Consider the following 15,280-nt stretch of genomic DNA (forward strand, 5'->3'; position numbering starts at 1 on the left):
CATGTCTTTTTATATAAAAATCTTATTTCCCAGTTGCAAAATGAAATTTTACCCCTATAAAGCGTCAACACACACTACTTTGTGACGTAAATTGTCAGCAATAACGGCATATTTTTGTATAATTCATTCTGCAATAAAAAGTCCTACACTTACTACATGCTTTAGGCTATACATTTTCACACTATTAAAATTAGGGGGTAAATAAATTAGAAAAAACCTTAATGTGGGAAAGGGACTCTAAATTACAAGCAGCCAATATTGAGGAAGCAAGTTTGTCATTTATGCATTTGAATTTTGACATTTAAGTTCGACAAGCGTAAAAAATTAAATAAAGTTATTATAACTTCATGTGGATGAAGCCGCACGGGAACAGCTAGTGTTTAGATAATTAAGGAATTAGAAATCTGTGGTTTTCAATCATGGTTAACTTTAAATATTAATCTAGGTGTTCTAATTTTTATAAATAAACGGTTAGCAAATACACCTTTGTTGTTTGTGATAAAAACCATTTGTGCTGAATCATCGAGGTCAAGAACCTGTCGGTGGGAGCCAATCAATAACAAAAAAACGATCACTGGATGAAAAAAATTATGTAAGAAAGTGAAACTGATAGGAAGCAACGCCGCGGTATGATTAATAGTTCCATTAAGTGAAAGCACGTCTGTTTGTACATTGCCGAAAAATCTATGAAATTAAAATCTTTCGGAAATTTCCTATAATACAGTAGTAGTTTTATATTTACTTTATTGTCTATCAATTAAAAAGCCTGTGTAATTAAGTTCTCTATAGACGCCCAGTACTGTTGATATTTTGACACGCACTGAACATGTATAGCGGGCTTTAAAGTTATCAGAGAGATGAAGATTTAGAGCGGGCGCACATCTTTGACATAAATTTTTCATAGTTTACTATGGCACAACTTTTGTGCGATTGTCGATTGTTTCGCAGCAAATTCAACTGTTTAGTTGCACTAAAAAGAGACTAGATAGTTGTGCGATATATTAGTCAAAGGTGTGAGTATATTCTAAGGTGTGAAAAAGTAATTTGCAATTTATTCTTTTAATAATTTCTATTTTCTGACAAAGTTTTTGTGTTGCATAATTTTGATATGGACAATCTTTATTGTTATGTAGAGTTATTAATATTTAGAAAGAAATTGCCGAGTAGATCTATTTTTGATGTGTCATTTTAATCTCTTATCGGAATGCTTAGTAATTCATTATGTTACATAATGATGGTTATAAGATCAATCAAATTGTAGACAAGTGCGTACGTAACGTGTACAAATGTTATGTACAGTATGCTGTAACAGGATGTGAGCATAAGATGTTTTGTTGTGAACTGTACTTACGTAGATAACGTCAACTACCGCCAGTGGCTTGGATAGTACTGGCTTGACAGTAACAATGACAACTAAAAAATACACTGATGATAATGTTGCTGTTGCCACTATAGACCACATATAACCATAGAAGTTCCATAATATTTTTTTATTATTATTGTTTTATCTAAGATGTTTATTGTAATTTATAATATTGTTTTGTGTCCGGATGTCTATGATTTTAATTGCTAGAGGCCAAGGTTTTGAAGTGAACTGCCATAATATTTGTCTTTTAGATATTTTTATTGCAATTCAATTATATTGGTAAAGTAAATTATATCTTACTTCTTACTAATGTTATAAATGCGAAAGCTTAAATGGATGGATGGATGTATGTTAGAGTTTGTAGCCTAAACGGTTGAACGGATTTCGATGAAATTTAGTATAGATATAGCGTCTGGAAGAACACATAGGTTACTCACTTTTTTTTTTAATTCCACGCGTAGGGAGTCACAGGCGAAAGCTAGTTGAAGAATATTGTTTTATTATTTTTTTTAATTTATAATAATTTATTCATCCAAAGATTGTCGAAAATTAATGCTTTTTAGCTTACTTGTTTAATATTTTTAATATCAAAGTTTATTGCAAAGTATTTTATTTACTTTGTCATAATATTCATATTGTTATGTTTGGTATAAAATGGCTATTGATTACACTTGAGTTCATTTTACTATTGAAATTGCGATCTACAATAGATTCTTTGTTGACCGTGAGATCGAATTATCGTACAAAATTCTTTTAGTATTTAGCTTCGGATTTTTTTATATGAATAGGATCTTGATTGCCTTAATATCGTTATATTTATAATTGAAAAGCATTCTGCGATGGATTGAGAACCTCTTTGTCAAAATTGACCTTGACTTTATAACTTAGTTCGACCTAGTTTGGAACTTTTCAAATTATTAGTGTTATAGTAATAATTTTTTTGTACCTTGTGATATGTGCCAGTATTCTAAAAGTTTTTATAAAAAAAGTTTAAAAACATTCTGTTCGAATTTTTACAACCGTCAACATTGTCGAAGCGTGTAAAACATTTTTTTTTATCTCAGTCTTTTTGAAGAAAAGAGAGAAGGACAGCAAATGTTTTGTTATCTTTTCAACTGACCCGGTCATAACCTTTCATTAATATTCATCAAAGTGAAACATAAGTCCCTACACTCTCTAACAATTATGCAAAGTTTTAAAACAGAACTTATATTAAATTTCGATTTCACTTAACTGTTCGAAAAAGTTTATCTTTCTATGTAGCAACAATCTCATAGAATAAAAAGTTATGGATTATTCCTAACCGTCACACCGCTCTGTCCCCACGTGGGAACAGATGAGAATAAAGAGTTCTATCCATCCTATCTTTTGCGATGAGGATCGGTTGGAACTTATTTTATTTCATAATGGTTCCATCTGTCGCCTTTTTGGTGATAGTGGGATTAAAAGGTGGGACAGATGAAACTTTTTATTCTCACGTTGTGATAGAGTGGGGTGACGGTTGGGAATAATCCAGTTATTAATGTATCAAATGATATCGCGTATCTAATATAATTAAATGTATGTAATGTAATTAAAGCTCTGATTCGATTTGTGAATGATTTGTATTGTGAAGTATGACGCGTGCATTCCGCAAGGATTTCGTAAGTCTAATGATCGTTTGTAATTGAACGGTTCAATTATTTGATACCTATCTATATTCATTGCTCGTATTCGTAACGTGCGCTTTCTTTTGCGGCCCAATTTGTTTTACGTCATTAGTGTTGATTGGGTTTATATTGTCGATCTTGTATTGAAACATGTTGAGATACATTCTCTGCAGGATATGTGGATAGTGAACGATAAAATGAAATGGAAAAATTTTATGAAGATTTTTGGTCTCAAGGTCAAAGGGCATTTGTGTTATAGTTGTGAAAATGTGATTAGATTGTGAAAATATCACGTATAATTTGTGTTTTTTCAAATAGACCAATTTTATTTATTTTCAATAGAGAATTATAAGTATGTAATAATATTTATATGTCCTTATTAGAATAACGTCATGACCCAAATGACATTGTCGTGATCTTTCGAAATGAGATAATTTTTTTTGTTTATTTTTTGTTTTCAAGAGAGTGTCTTGTAAGCGATTAGTAAAAGGTCACTGTAACCGTTTTCTATCACAAAACGTTTCGTTTGCTAATAGTCAGATGTTTTTATGGAAAGTTGCGATCATTTTAGATAACATTATCTCATACTAATGATTGTTAAACATCCATGTTTACCTTTCTCTTCTCTGTCGACAGAAATGTGAAATTGTATTGATTTAAATGAGTTAAGATGTTGATTGCCAGTTTGAAATTATTCAGCGTAGTTTTATGACATATATTATACTGTGTAATGAAATTATGTACATTCATCACCAGCACTTTATACGTCCCCACCGAGGGGCTCGGAGCCTACCCTAATACGGGGTGACTAAGCCATAGTCAACTACGCTGGCCAAGTGCGGGTTGGTTGACTTCACACATATCTTTGAATTTCTTCGCCGATATGTGCAGGCATCACGATGTTTTCCTTCACCGTAAGAACGTCGAGTAAATTATGTACATATAAAAATTCGAAAAATCTAAAATCACATTGGTACATGGCGGGATTCGAACCCAAGACCTGTAGATTACAAGTTAAGTGTTCAAACCACTGAGCCACCGACGCTCTATTATGTACATTAATGTTAGAATATTTTCCTAGCTTTTTTTTTTAATTTTATCAATTAGTTGAATAGTAGAACTTCAAGTGAAAATAGCGATGTTTTTGTAGTATTGTGTTGAATTTAAAAGTGATGATGACATATGATAAAATGTGACATTTGCGAGAACGAAATATACGAAAATCAAGATGTGCAGTAAGGACCAGATAACGCATATCCTCGGGAAGATCAATGTGGTAAGTATATTTTTAATTCAATTATGATTATAATTTTTTAATGTAATGAAAGGTGGCAAACGAGCAAGCGGCCATCTGAATCCGCAGAAATGGAAACTTTTTGGCATTAAATTGAAAAGTCAAAGAAATATGTGTTCACTTTTTGTATTCGTGTTATCGGTTGCAACATTTATTAAGTCACGTTATATCATAAAAAGTGGTATAAAACAAAAAGTATGAAATATCGCTTCTTTGTTACGTTCTATACTTATATTACAAAGAGGAAAGATTTGTATTTTTATATGTATTGTAATAACACAAAAATTACTGGGTCGATTTCAAAAATTCTTTCACCAATAAATAGCTACGTTATCACTGAGTAACAAGCTATATTATTATAATTTTTATTTCCACGCGGACAAATCGCGAGCAAAGTCTAGTGTGTTATAAATATAATGTGACGTTAAAACTAGCTGTTGCCCGCGACTTCGTCCACGTAATATTAAGATAAAAAAGTAGCCTATAAAATGCCAGCTATCCTTCAGTGAAGGTCCAGTCGAAATCAGCTCAGTTGTTTCGAAGATTACCCGGAACAAACGAGGCTTGCGGACAGACAGACAGACAATTTTTTTTTAAATGTGATTTTCGTTATCAGCAACGCGAGTACATTATCTTCCCGAAATCTGGATTTTTTTTGATGTTATAAACAGACACTCCAATTTTATTATACGTATAGATAGATTTCATACAATACACACAGACACATACAGTTGGACTGTTAATAACTGTTTCTATCTAAGTTGCTAACTTGATAATTTAGATATTGTTTCTAGAGACCTCATAAGAATTTTAAATGATTTTTTTCTTTTATATATGGCATTTTAAAAAAGAAGAAATGAGTAGAAAGTCTTTTTTGGAAAAAGAAACCAAAATTCGGGTTCATTGATCTGTAAGTAGTCTAACCGGTTTTTTTAAATTACTTGTTCTTAATTCCTCCAATTTTATCACTTTCCGAAGTAATGAAAATTACAAAATTAACATTTTTAACAGAAAAAATGTTTGGCAAAAACAATTGCTTTCGTACATCGGCGTTTACAAAACAGAAACGAATTCTGAAAACAACAGTTGGTAACATTTTTTCCAATTGTCGGAGTCAAATATCTCTATACCTGTGGATTTTTTGTAATCATAATATTTTTAATTTACAAACAAAATAAGATTAACTAGTCTAGTTAATGTATTTATTAAGATAATTACTTGATGTAATTAATTCGTGATAATTTCAATACAATTCACTTAACATTGACCCGGTTTTTTAGAGTTGAGACTTTTTTTATTTTTTTAATCTGTCTTGAAATGAAGTGAGGTGTTTTTATTGGATGGTTGGTATATAAAGTAGTTGCAACATGTAAATATTTCGTTTACTCTTTGTTTAATCTTATCATAATTTTGTTTTGATGATATAATTTTAACTAGCTTTGAATACATACAGTTTTACATCTTTTGATGTTATGGATGAAGTATAAATTCAAATTTACATATGAAATTATGCATTTTGTATAATAACTGTAACTTTCGAATGCGCCCCGTTGCTAGCGCGTCATAAGTTGCGAATGACGATTTCATTGTCAAGGTTGTATACGGTTTATGGACACGGTTCATACAGTGCTATCCAAACTTTATGGCTATTCGAAATCTATATTTATATCTATCTATACATGTAATAAAATTGGAGTGTCTGTAATATCAAAAGAAAAACCCCAGATTTCAGGAAGATGATGTATTTGCTTTGCTGATAACGAAAATCGCATTTAATTTTTTTTGTCTGTCTGTCTGTCTGAAAGCCGGGTTTGATCCTAGTAATGTCCGAAACGGCTGGGCCGATTCTAACTGAAGTTTCACTGTAGGTTAGCTGACAGAGACGTGCATATTATAGGCTAGTTTTTTTAATATTGCATGGACGAAGTCGCGAGTAACAGCTAGTTTTATATAAATCGCACATAACTATTATTAGAGGTCGTAAAGGGACGCATGGGTGGATGGGTGACACGCGTTATTGAGCCCACCTGGTAACACTTCATGCGTTTGTAGATCGTTGATTGAGCCGAGCCTCAATAAAGTTGGAGTGTTACAATACCAATGTTAATTCTGAACGGCGAAAGCTGGCGCTGTTCTCTAGATCATCGATAGACAAGGTTAATTTTAATCTATTCAATAAAAATCTATGCTTTATTGTTGTCGATTTGCATAGTCTTATTATGGATACTTTTTTCTCGAAAAGTGAATTTTTGTCTGTAGTCTATATGTTAGAAGTTTGTGTAGCCTTTTATGCTGTTTTAAGTTTTACTGTTATTTGATTAGGATTTTTTTTCCTGAATTTTGAAATAGTTGCACCTGTGTTTTATAACTTACTTAGTTTTGACTTAAAGTCAGGTCTTGTCAAATTTAGGACTTTAAAAAATACTCGTTTCTTCTTTACATTGAATGGTCTTCGCTTTCGTCTTTTGGTTTCATGTTTATGACTAAAAATAATTTTCATGTTACCGTTTTATAAAATCGCTTTCTAGTAAATCTCGTTTACTTTCAGTGCGGGTCACTTGATATGTTTTTACCTTGTTTCTATAAAATCTGGCTCACTATCAAAAGAGATATTCCTTGCATTCTTGCACGGATTCGGTTGTGCAAGATCGAAATAAAATGTTCGGCTTTCCTCGGAATTTACGTGATAAGATTTGAGGTAAATTTGTTAAAGGATTAAATATTTGAGATGCAGTTAACGATTATTCCATTCACTTGTAATTAATTTTGTTTCATTCAGCTTTTAAAAGTTTAATTTTGTATACGTAAATTATTTATTTATTTTATTAGGTTCACAAACAGCTTAAAACTAATACATAATTACAAATAAGAATAATGAATTAATAAGACCATCTTTTAAACCAAAGTGTTCACAACATGAATAAAATAATTACAAAATAGTGAAAAAGTGCTGGTTATATTATATCAATATATAATACCATAAAGTATATCAATACTTTATGGTTTTTTAACACATTTTTGGGATTGAACGATAGACGATACTTAAAGATAGACAAGACGTGATTGTGGTTAGAGTTATGGTCTACTATGATAACCTGCTGCAGTACAGCATGTATGAAAGCATTGACAAGTGGGTGTATGTTCACGCCCTCCACTCGTATGATACATTGATACCCCGAAGTGTAAGCCCGTGGTTAACACGACTGACCTTTAGAGCTGCATGGATTGGCACTTCTAGTTTGTATTTAGGCTACGTCAGTTCAGTGTCATATTCTTTTGTTTTTTCAGCATCCTTAGGTGTAGGTTAATTTTAAAAATGTTGGATTAATCAATCGTGAAATTAAAAAGGTGTAAGTTGTAACCACAGTGAGGTAAAGATTTTTTTGATCACAAACTAAATGTCGAATAAATCGAGGTTAATTTAAAATGTATTTTCTTGCGTACTGTATAAAAGCGAAGTGATTGGTCAATTTGTATGCGCGCTGCGAAAAGCGAAACTAAAACATAAAATTAGAATGAGTACATGTTGAATTGTAAGCGATTGGCACACATAATGCACCAGATCGAGTGTATCCTTTTGTTTTTAAACTTGTACTAAATTTTTATGATCTTTGTGAATAAAAGCGATATGTAAAAATGAATATCCGATATAGGATATCATTAACGGAAGTTTTTTGATTGAGACGACAATACTGTCATAGGGAACGCCTGGGTTACCGTTAGGAAGCAAAGGTAGAGTTTTGACTGATCGTCTTAGAATACAATAATCGTAACAAATCCTATAAACCCGAGGTGTTAATGCTGAAACTATGGTCTATAAATAAGTAATATATTCTATGAATATTTTGTCAGTAGAAGCCCACGGTAAGTTGGTACGGTTGCCCACTCGTGCGCGACGCCCGTGCGCCTCAGATTTTCTTGATCCATTGTTTTGACAGGTGACATGATCTGATTTTGATGTTCGACAATTGTTGCTAACGGTTCATAAATAAGCTTATATTAAAATGTCATGGCTTTAAAACAAGTTCCAAGGTTCCGTGTGGTGGTTTTGATATGCACGGTTATTGTCTATTGATTGAAAATGTGGGAGGCTTATTAGAGAGAATATGTCGAGCATATAACTGTGTGCTTATATTTTTATTTACGTAACTACATAGTGGTTATCCATAACTATTTTATGTTATGTGGGTCCAAGAGCATGTTTAAAGATATTGAATCATAGATTAGCATATCTCTTCTGTAAGTTCATGATATTTGTTTTGGTGTTGAAGTTTGTTGTTAATTTTTTTTCTTTATCCTCTTTGGTATATTATCGTGAGTCTTCGTGATTGAGTTACTAGTCTAGTAATATTATAGTTTCCAAGTACAGACAGGTGTAGACGGGTCATTGACTACGTTATGATACTCGACCTGATTTCTCTCAGCTCTCTCAAGAGACTTGAGTACGGAGGGTGGCCCTTGGAAGATAGAACGAGTATTAACTTATTGATTTTTATATTGCCTGCAAGAGATTATTAACTTTTAGACTGCTTAAAGTTTATAATCTATCTACATCTAAGCTATCGAAATATTTTTTTGTTTGTAATATTTCTTTGCAATGACGATGGTACGCTTTTACACTGTTAAAAAAATACAGTTTCGTTACAAAGTTTGTTAATTCGTTTTGATTTCGACTTTGATATGTCATAATTCAAAAGGTTTAATTGACATAGTTATTTGAACATGATCGATGTGTTGTTAACGCCCCGATTGTGCGTGAGGCGAGGTAATGTGTAGAGGCATTCCCTCGGTAATGGAGTGTTGTCATTTCCCTACCTCAGTCGACAATGCGGGCAATGCACTTAACGCCTTAATTAACTTGTAATGTATTCGATACACAAGGTTGCCGCTCTATTTTAATAAAGTATTTGTTAATATAGCTTGTTAGATGAATTTGTACGTTTATATTTTTTAATTTATATTGCATGAAAGCAAGTATCAGATTTTGATTTCAAATTAATATTGGGAAGCTTCGAAAGCTGCTGTGTTGCTTGTTAATTGATGGAGGAGTAAATGCACATAAAGAGGACATTTCCCCTACCTATGCGTCTCCTATACCGTCAAATATACTTTTCCTTCCCATACTTTCCTTTGACGAAAAGAGTGGAAAAGATAAGGGACTAAAATTAGGCCTCCGGCACCACACTCATGATACGAAACGCGGAATTGCTTCCACTTCACGCCTGTCTTCTGTGTGGTCATTATATGACACCGGGCGAGCCGACTCATTCGTTTACACTACTAATGGTATTTTAGATAAATCTACATTAAGAATTGCACTTGCCCTTGCTTCGTTATTCGCCGTGAGCTTAGATTGGTTCTTTTTGTAAGCCAAAACATTGACTTAATCTGTTTCTATTTTCATTGTTGTATTTATGTCATCGATATATTGTTCAGTACGAACCATTGACTGCCCATATAAATATTTACTTTTTGATGACATCGTCTGTTTGATTTAATTGTTGTTTTGTTAATCTGTACATTTGAATGACAATGCAATCAGTTTGTAATAATACTGTCCGGTTGTGCGTATTGTCGTGTTCTGGATTGACTTTGAAGGTGTCGTTATGGGATGTTTTAATTTGTAGTTCAGTTTAATTGTGGACTTAAATAAGATTGTCTAAGGATGAAGTGTTTGTTTTTTCTGGATGTTTCGGTGAGTCATAACTCTTATTTTAATTTTAGTTTAATTTTAATAATAATGCTAATATAACTTTGAACAAAATGCGTTTGATTTTGGATAGTTTTGTCTTCTTAAAAACATTTGGAATGTCTTTGAAGTTCAGTTGTTACTTTTATTTCGAGTTATGTTTCAACATTATTTTATAGTAATAATAAAGTGGCTTTATCTGATGATTCTAAATTATCAAATTATTACCAGGATATCCTTTGCTTTTGATGTTGTTATGCAAATATTATTCTATATCTAGTTTTAAAATAAAATATTTGTACTATATTATTTTTTGCTAGGATTTGTCAACGATAGACACTGTAAAAGAAATATCGATGTTATTTATTTGTCTGGAATATGATTGAATTAAATTTTACTATGATGTATTTTAGCTTTTTTCATTTATCACTTTCAGAAGAGGAATAAATAATAACACAGTGATAACAAAACAAATTATATCGCGAATCCACAAAACTAGAATTCACTTTTATTTAAAATTTCTATTATCGTTTTCACTTTTGATGGAATGTAGCTTTGTGAGTTTGTGGGTGGTGATGTAAATATTAATGTACTTATGTTAAAAAGAGAAAACGGGAGTTGCAGACGGATATTTTCATAACCTGATCGGCTTCGCGCCGCAGGAGACCATGAGTAAGGGCTCGTTGGGCCCAGCAATGGTTTTGTGAAAGTCTCTTGATTAGATAATATTTTATTTGAATGTATTTGTGGTTATCTAAAAGTAGATGCAGTTATGGGTTCGATTATTATTAATTTCAACTACCTGTTACGTTGACAAACAACTTGGTAATCTTGCTAATATTATAAATGCGAAAGTTTAGATGGATGTTTGTTAGAATTTGTAACCTAAACTGCTGAACGCATCTCGATCAAATTTGTTATAGATGTAGAAAATAGTCTGGAAGAATACATAAGCTGCTTACTTTTTTATTTTTTAATTCCACGCGGAAGGTGTCGCTGGTGATAGCTAGTAATAGATATTTTTGTCACTCCTAAAATAGCATTACATTTTAATTTTTTGCTAACTAAAGAAAATACTCAATTACTGCTTAGTGTGTGCGGTGTAATTTATTATGTATTGTTCGTGATTAAATTATTTGGATAAAAAAGATGTCCGGGACTGAGATTCTCATAGCGTTTATATGCAGGAAAGCTGTCGCATTGTTCGCTAAACGAAACATTTGTGCAGCTAAATGTTGCTATGAATTTCAACCACTGTTTTATATTTGTGATCGTACTGTGTATAACAATGTCGTATGGGTATTTGTTAATTTATTTCTGATCTTAACAATTCCATGTGTTGAAACTTTGTTTCAAGTTTTGCAACAAATTTTAAATTGTTATTGTTTTCCGTGAATAGAATCTTTTCGTTTGCTCATAACACTCATCATCAACTTGCCCTTATCCCTTATGGAGGGTCGGCACAGTATGTGTTGCTCTTCCATACATCTCCATCAGCCGTCATATTTGCTCATAACATTGGATTTTAAAATTATAATGCTGTCAATAATGTTCTAACATTAAGCTCAAATAAATCGTTTGCACTTGACCTGTTTGACTAAGGCGTGTTTGAACATGGCCGTTGAACAGTAAAACAAACTTATGCTTTATTGTTGGGGGGTCAAAGTAACATATGAGGGGCGGGCTTGTTTATAATTTGTCAATAGTGGAAGGTCGCGGTTTATAAGGTTTATGATTTTTTGAAGCGTAATTGAATGAGAATGAATGGAATTAATTTAGTAAAGGCATTGATAAAATACAAATACTCGCTTTTATGCTATTTGATTGTGTTTTGTTTTTAATCATACTTGATACTAATATTATAAATGCGAAAGTTTAGATGGATGGATGTTTGTAGCCTAAACAGCTGAACAGATTTCGATGCAGTTTGGTATAGATGTAGAGAATAGTCTGGAAGAACACATAGGCACACGCGGACGGAGTCTCGGGCGACAGCTAGTATAAATTTCAAAGACTAGATATCATGTAAGGTATGAAATAACTTTCTTGTTTATGTGATCATTGTCAAACATCATAATAAATGGGTTTGTCCCAAACATTAGCAGGGTTGGTAACGCATCTTCAATTACGGATGTTTATGGGCAGCGGTGGCTTTCCATTTCGATGGATTGAGGTGGCCGCTTGCTCGTTTGCCACCTTATATTATAAAAAAAATTACAGCTTAGGTTCAACATCTTACAATAAAACTTACTGGCTCTGAGAATGTGTATGTCAAAATTAATTTACAAATAAAACAAGTTGGAAATATTAGTGGTTCCTAAGATTCTCTCAACGATTATGTTTTTTTAATAGTGCGAAATATAATTAAATATTTATATGCAACAAAATTACCATAGAAATGTGATTTCTATGGATATTTGTTGCATTGATTTGAACTGCGACCCGGCCTACTGAACTGATTGCTTCACGTTTGTGTCAGGTCAGTGAGTTAATTACTAATAATGCAATCTCATATGGATATGATTTCTTTTTAGATTATTTATTAAGAAATTGGCAATTGGTAGCATAGATATTTTTGGATTTCATAAAAATGAAGGAAAATTCGTAACCATACCTAACTCTAAGTCTGAAGTAAGGTGTGAGGGTCGATTTCAATTATGTTGTTGCGTTTGCATTTTCTATTTTTTTTTTGGTTATGTTGTAATTTGGCTGTGATTGAGATGCATCTCATTTGGTAAAGTTACTTTAAACTTTACATTAGCTTATTTTTTTATTATGTCCAAAAAAATTGTAGGTCATTGGAATTTATTATAATCTTTTCAATAAAAATGAATTTAAATTAATTGTATGCATATATGTAATTAGCGTTTGTATTTCCGTTACGTTAACAAACAAAAGATGAGGCATAGTAAAGGAAACGTAATTTCCTTGATAAAATGAACGAAGATAATTGAACTTAATTAAATATGCATTTTTAAGCTTATTTCTTTTTTGTAGAAAAATGTTTTATATGAATTTATATTTTTATTGACCTTGTGCTATTATGATATGGAAATATTATTTTTAATATTTGATGTTTTATTTTTTAACTTAATTTAAGCAGAATATCTATACTATTATAATAAAGCGTAAACACACACTTCTTTGTTGTCTAAGATGTCAGCAATTACAGCATATTTTTGAATAGTTCTTTTTTAATAAAAAGCCCTACACAATCACGCTTTAGGCTATATATTTTCACGCCATTAAACTTAGGGGGTAAAGATTTTGGATAAAAACCCTAATGTGGGAAAGACACCATAAGTTGCTGCCAACATTAAGGAAGCTGGATTGCCATAGTAAGGTAATTGGTATTTTGACATTTGTAATTGAGAATTTGACAAAGGTAAACAATAAAATTATTTTTTTATAATTTAATACGGATGAAGCCGCACGGGAACAGCTAGTTTACTAATACAATTAGAGGAACTCATGAAAAATAGTTTTTCAAACAGTTATACTAATAAAATATCTTATTAGTAACGATAAAATCAATTCTATACTACATTAAACAATATCCAGGAAGTACTCATCAGTCCACTAGGAACAATTTAGATGCATTAATTGAGGTCGACTAGTGATGTAACTATCGACTACATCCGACAAACTTCCGCCCACAACTTTTTTATCGATAAAAAAAGTTGTACGATGTAATCCATCACTACGCGTGCCAGTCGTATGTGTTTGCTTTCTTAGATGATTGAATAAGTGATTTATGTAATTTATTTGAAGTCAATACATTATGCAACCTTAGACCTCTTAGTATGTTGTTACACTGTACAATTTGCACGTTTTAGATTAATTTTTATTTTAAATAATTCTTTTCATTTTATAATCCTAGCAATAATGTTAATTTGAGCCTGATTATGTAGGTTTTTGTTAACTTTAAATTCTTGTAACATGTACGTTGGACAGAAATATAAATACAATCCGCTTAATAAACGTAAACTCTAGACAACATTGACATCTTATTTAAATGTATAACGAAGTTGTTTCTACTTGTAACAATGTTACTCTAGTCTGTTGTTACTGCTCCCAATAACTCAGTGCATCCTGGTGTTGATTTACATTCATTCGGCGAAGGTTCACAGCTCCTTTCAGAATTATTCCTGTCGCACCTTATTGTGACCAACGCCCTACACTTGTTCAGGGTTGACACATAATATGCAGAGAATTAAAACTTAGACAAACGTACCAATTTATACTGATCGTAATATTTGATTATGTCTTCAGTAGGAAGTCAATTGCAATGCGCCGTTAGTAAATATGTGAATTAGCTGATACATTTTATTTGAGACTAGCTGTTGCTCGTGACTTATTGCACGGGAAATTAAAAATAATAGAACATATTAGTCTATGTTACTCAAAGATAACGTAGCTTTTTAATGGTGAAATAATTTTTCAAATCGGCTTAGTAGTTTTTGAGTCATTTTAAAATATACAAAAGTCCAAAATATAAATCTTTCCTTTGTAACAGTATAGATAATATTAGTATTATCTATATAATTGTTCTAAATAATATTAGTATTATAAAGGATACGTCGTGTAATAAAATGTCAAATAAACTAGCAAGTTTGTAGTATGACAACCCTATCTCTGACAACAATGTGACATGAATAATGCAATGCGGTTTTGCTTTTAACTTGTGATAACAATTTATTGCTCGTACTCCATTGCTCTGTTTGAACCGAGGATCTTGATTTGCTGTTTTTTTGCGCTAGAAATGAAAGTGATAATAACCGGTTTTGTCCTGGGGTTAATGCTTGTTTAGATATCGTTGTGTTTGAAATTGCTTTCGATGGTTGCTGCCTTAAAGGGCGTGTATAAACAATATAGATCGATATGAGTTAAGTCAAGTTTTTCAACTTAGAAATCTTAACTGGTATAGAAATGGAAAGGTAATTGCAGTTATGAAGTGCAATTATAAAGAAATATAAATTTTTCTAACGATTTAGTTAATTATTTGTTTAATGTTGTCATTTTTCATTTTAGAAAATCAAACATTTACATTCTTACAATTGAACGCGGTCTAAAATTAAGCTTATGAATAAACTGAATATAAGCAAAATTTGTACTAATATTTGCTTATACTCAGTTTATTCCTAAGTTCAACTTTATACTGCGTTTATTTGTAAGGCTGTAAGTTTGTTAGGCTACACTTTCCTAATAAATGTGTTGTTAATTGGGTGAGCCTGTTTCACGGCTATCGAATTAAATTATATTTTAAATAAATCAAAGTTTAG

General features: G+C 31.8%; 1 protein-coding gene across 8 annotated transcripts in view; it reads left to right on the forward strand.

The window, feature by feature from the left end:
- Positions 1-15,280, forward strand: part of LOC106101573 (formin-like protein 2) — an 82,591-nt gene that overhangs the window by 35,195 nt on the left and 32,116 nt on the right. For 4 of the 8 annotated variants that reach the window (XM_013280844.1, XM_013280843.1, XM_013280845.1 and 1 more), the window contains exon 2: positions 4,166-4,291. The exons of 2 other annotated variants lie outside the window; for them this stretch is intronic. In XM_013280844.1, coding sequence (XP_013136298.1) covers positions 4,244-4,291 — 48 coding nt within the window. In that variant the 5' untranslated portion in view covers positions 4,166-4,243. Of the gene's footprint in view, positions 1-4,122; positions 4,292-15,280 lie in introns of all 8 variants that reach the window. 2 more of the 8 variants (XM_013280842.1, XM_013280847.1) reach the window with 1 other exon arrangement.

Source organism: Papilio polytes, unplaced genomic scaffold, assembly GCF_000836215.1.
Source record: "Papilio polytes unplaced genomic scaffold, Ppol_1.0 DF823980.1, whole genome shotgun sequence".
Lineage (NCBI taxonomy): Eukaryota > Metazoa > Arthropoda > Insecta > Lepidoptera > Papilionidae > Papilio > Papilio polytes.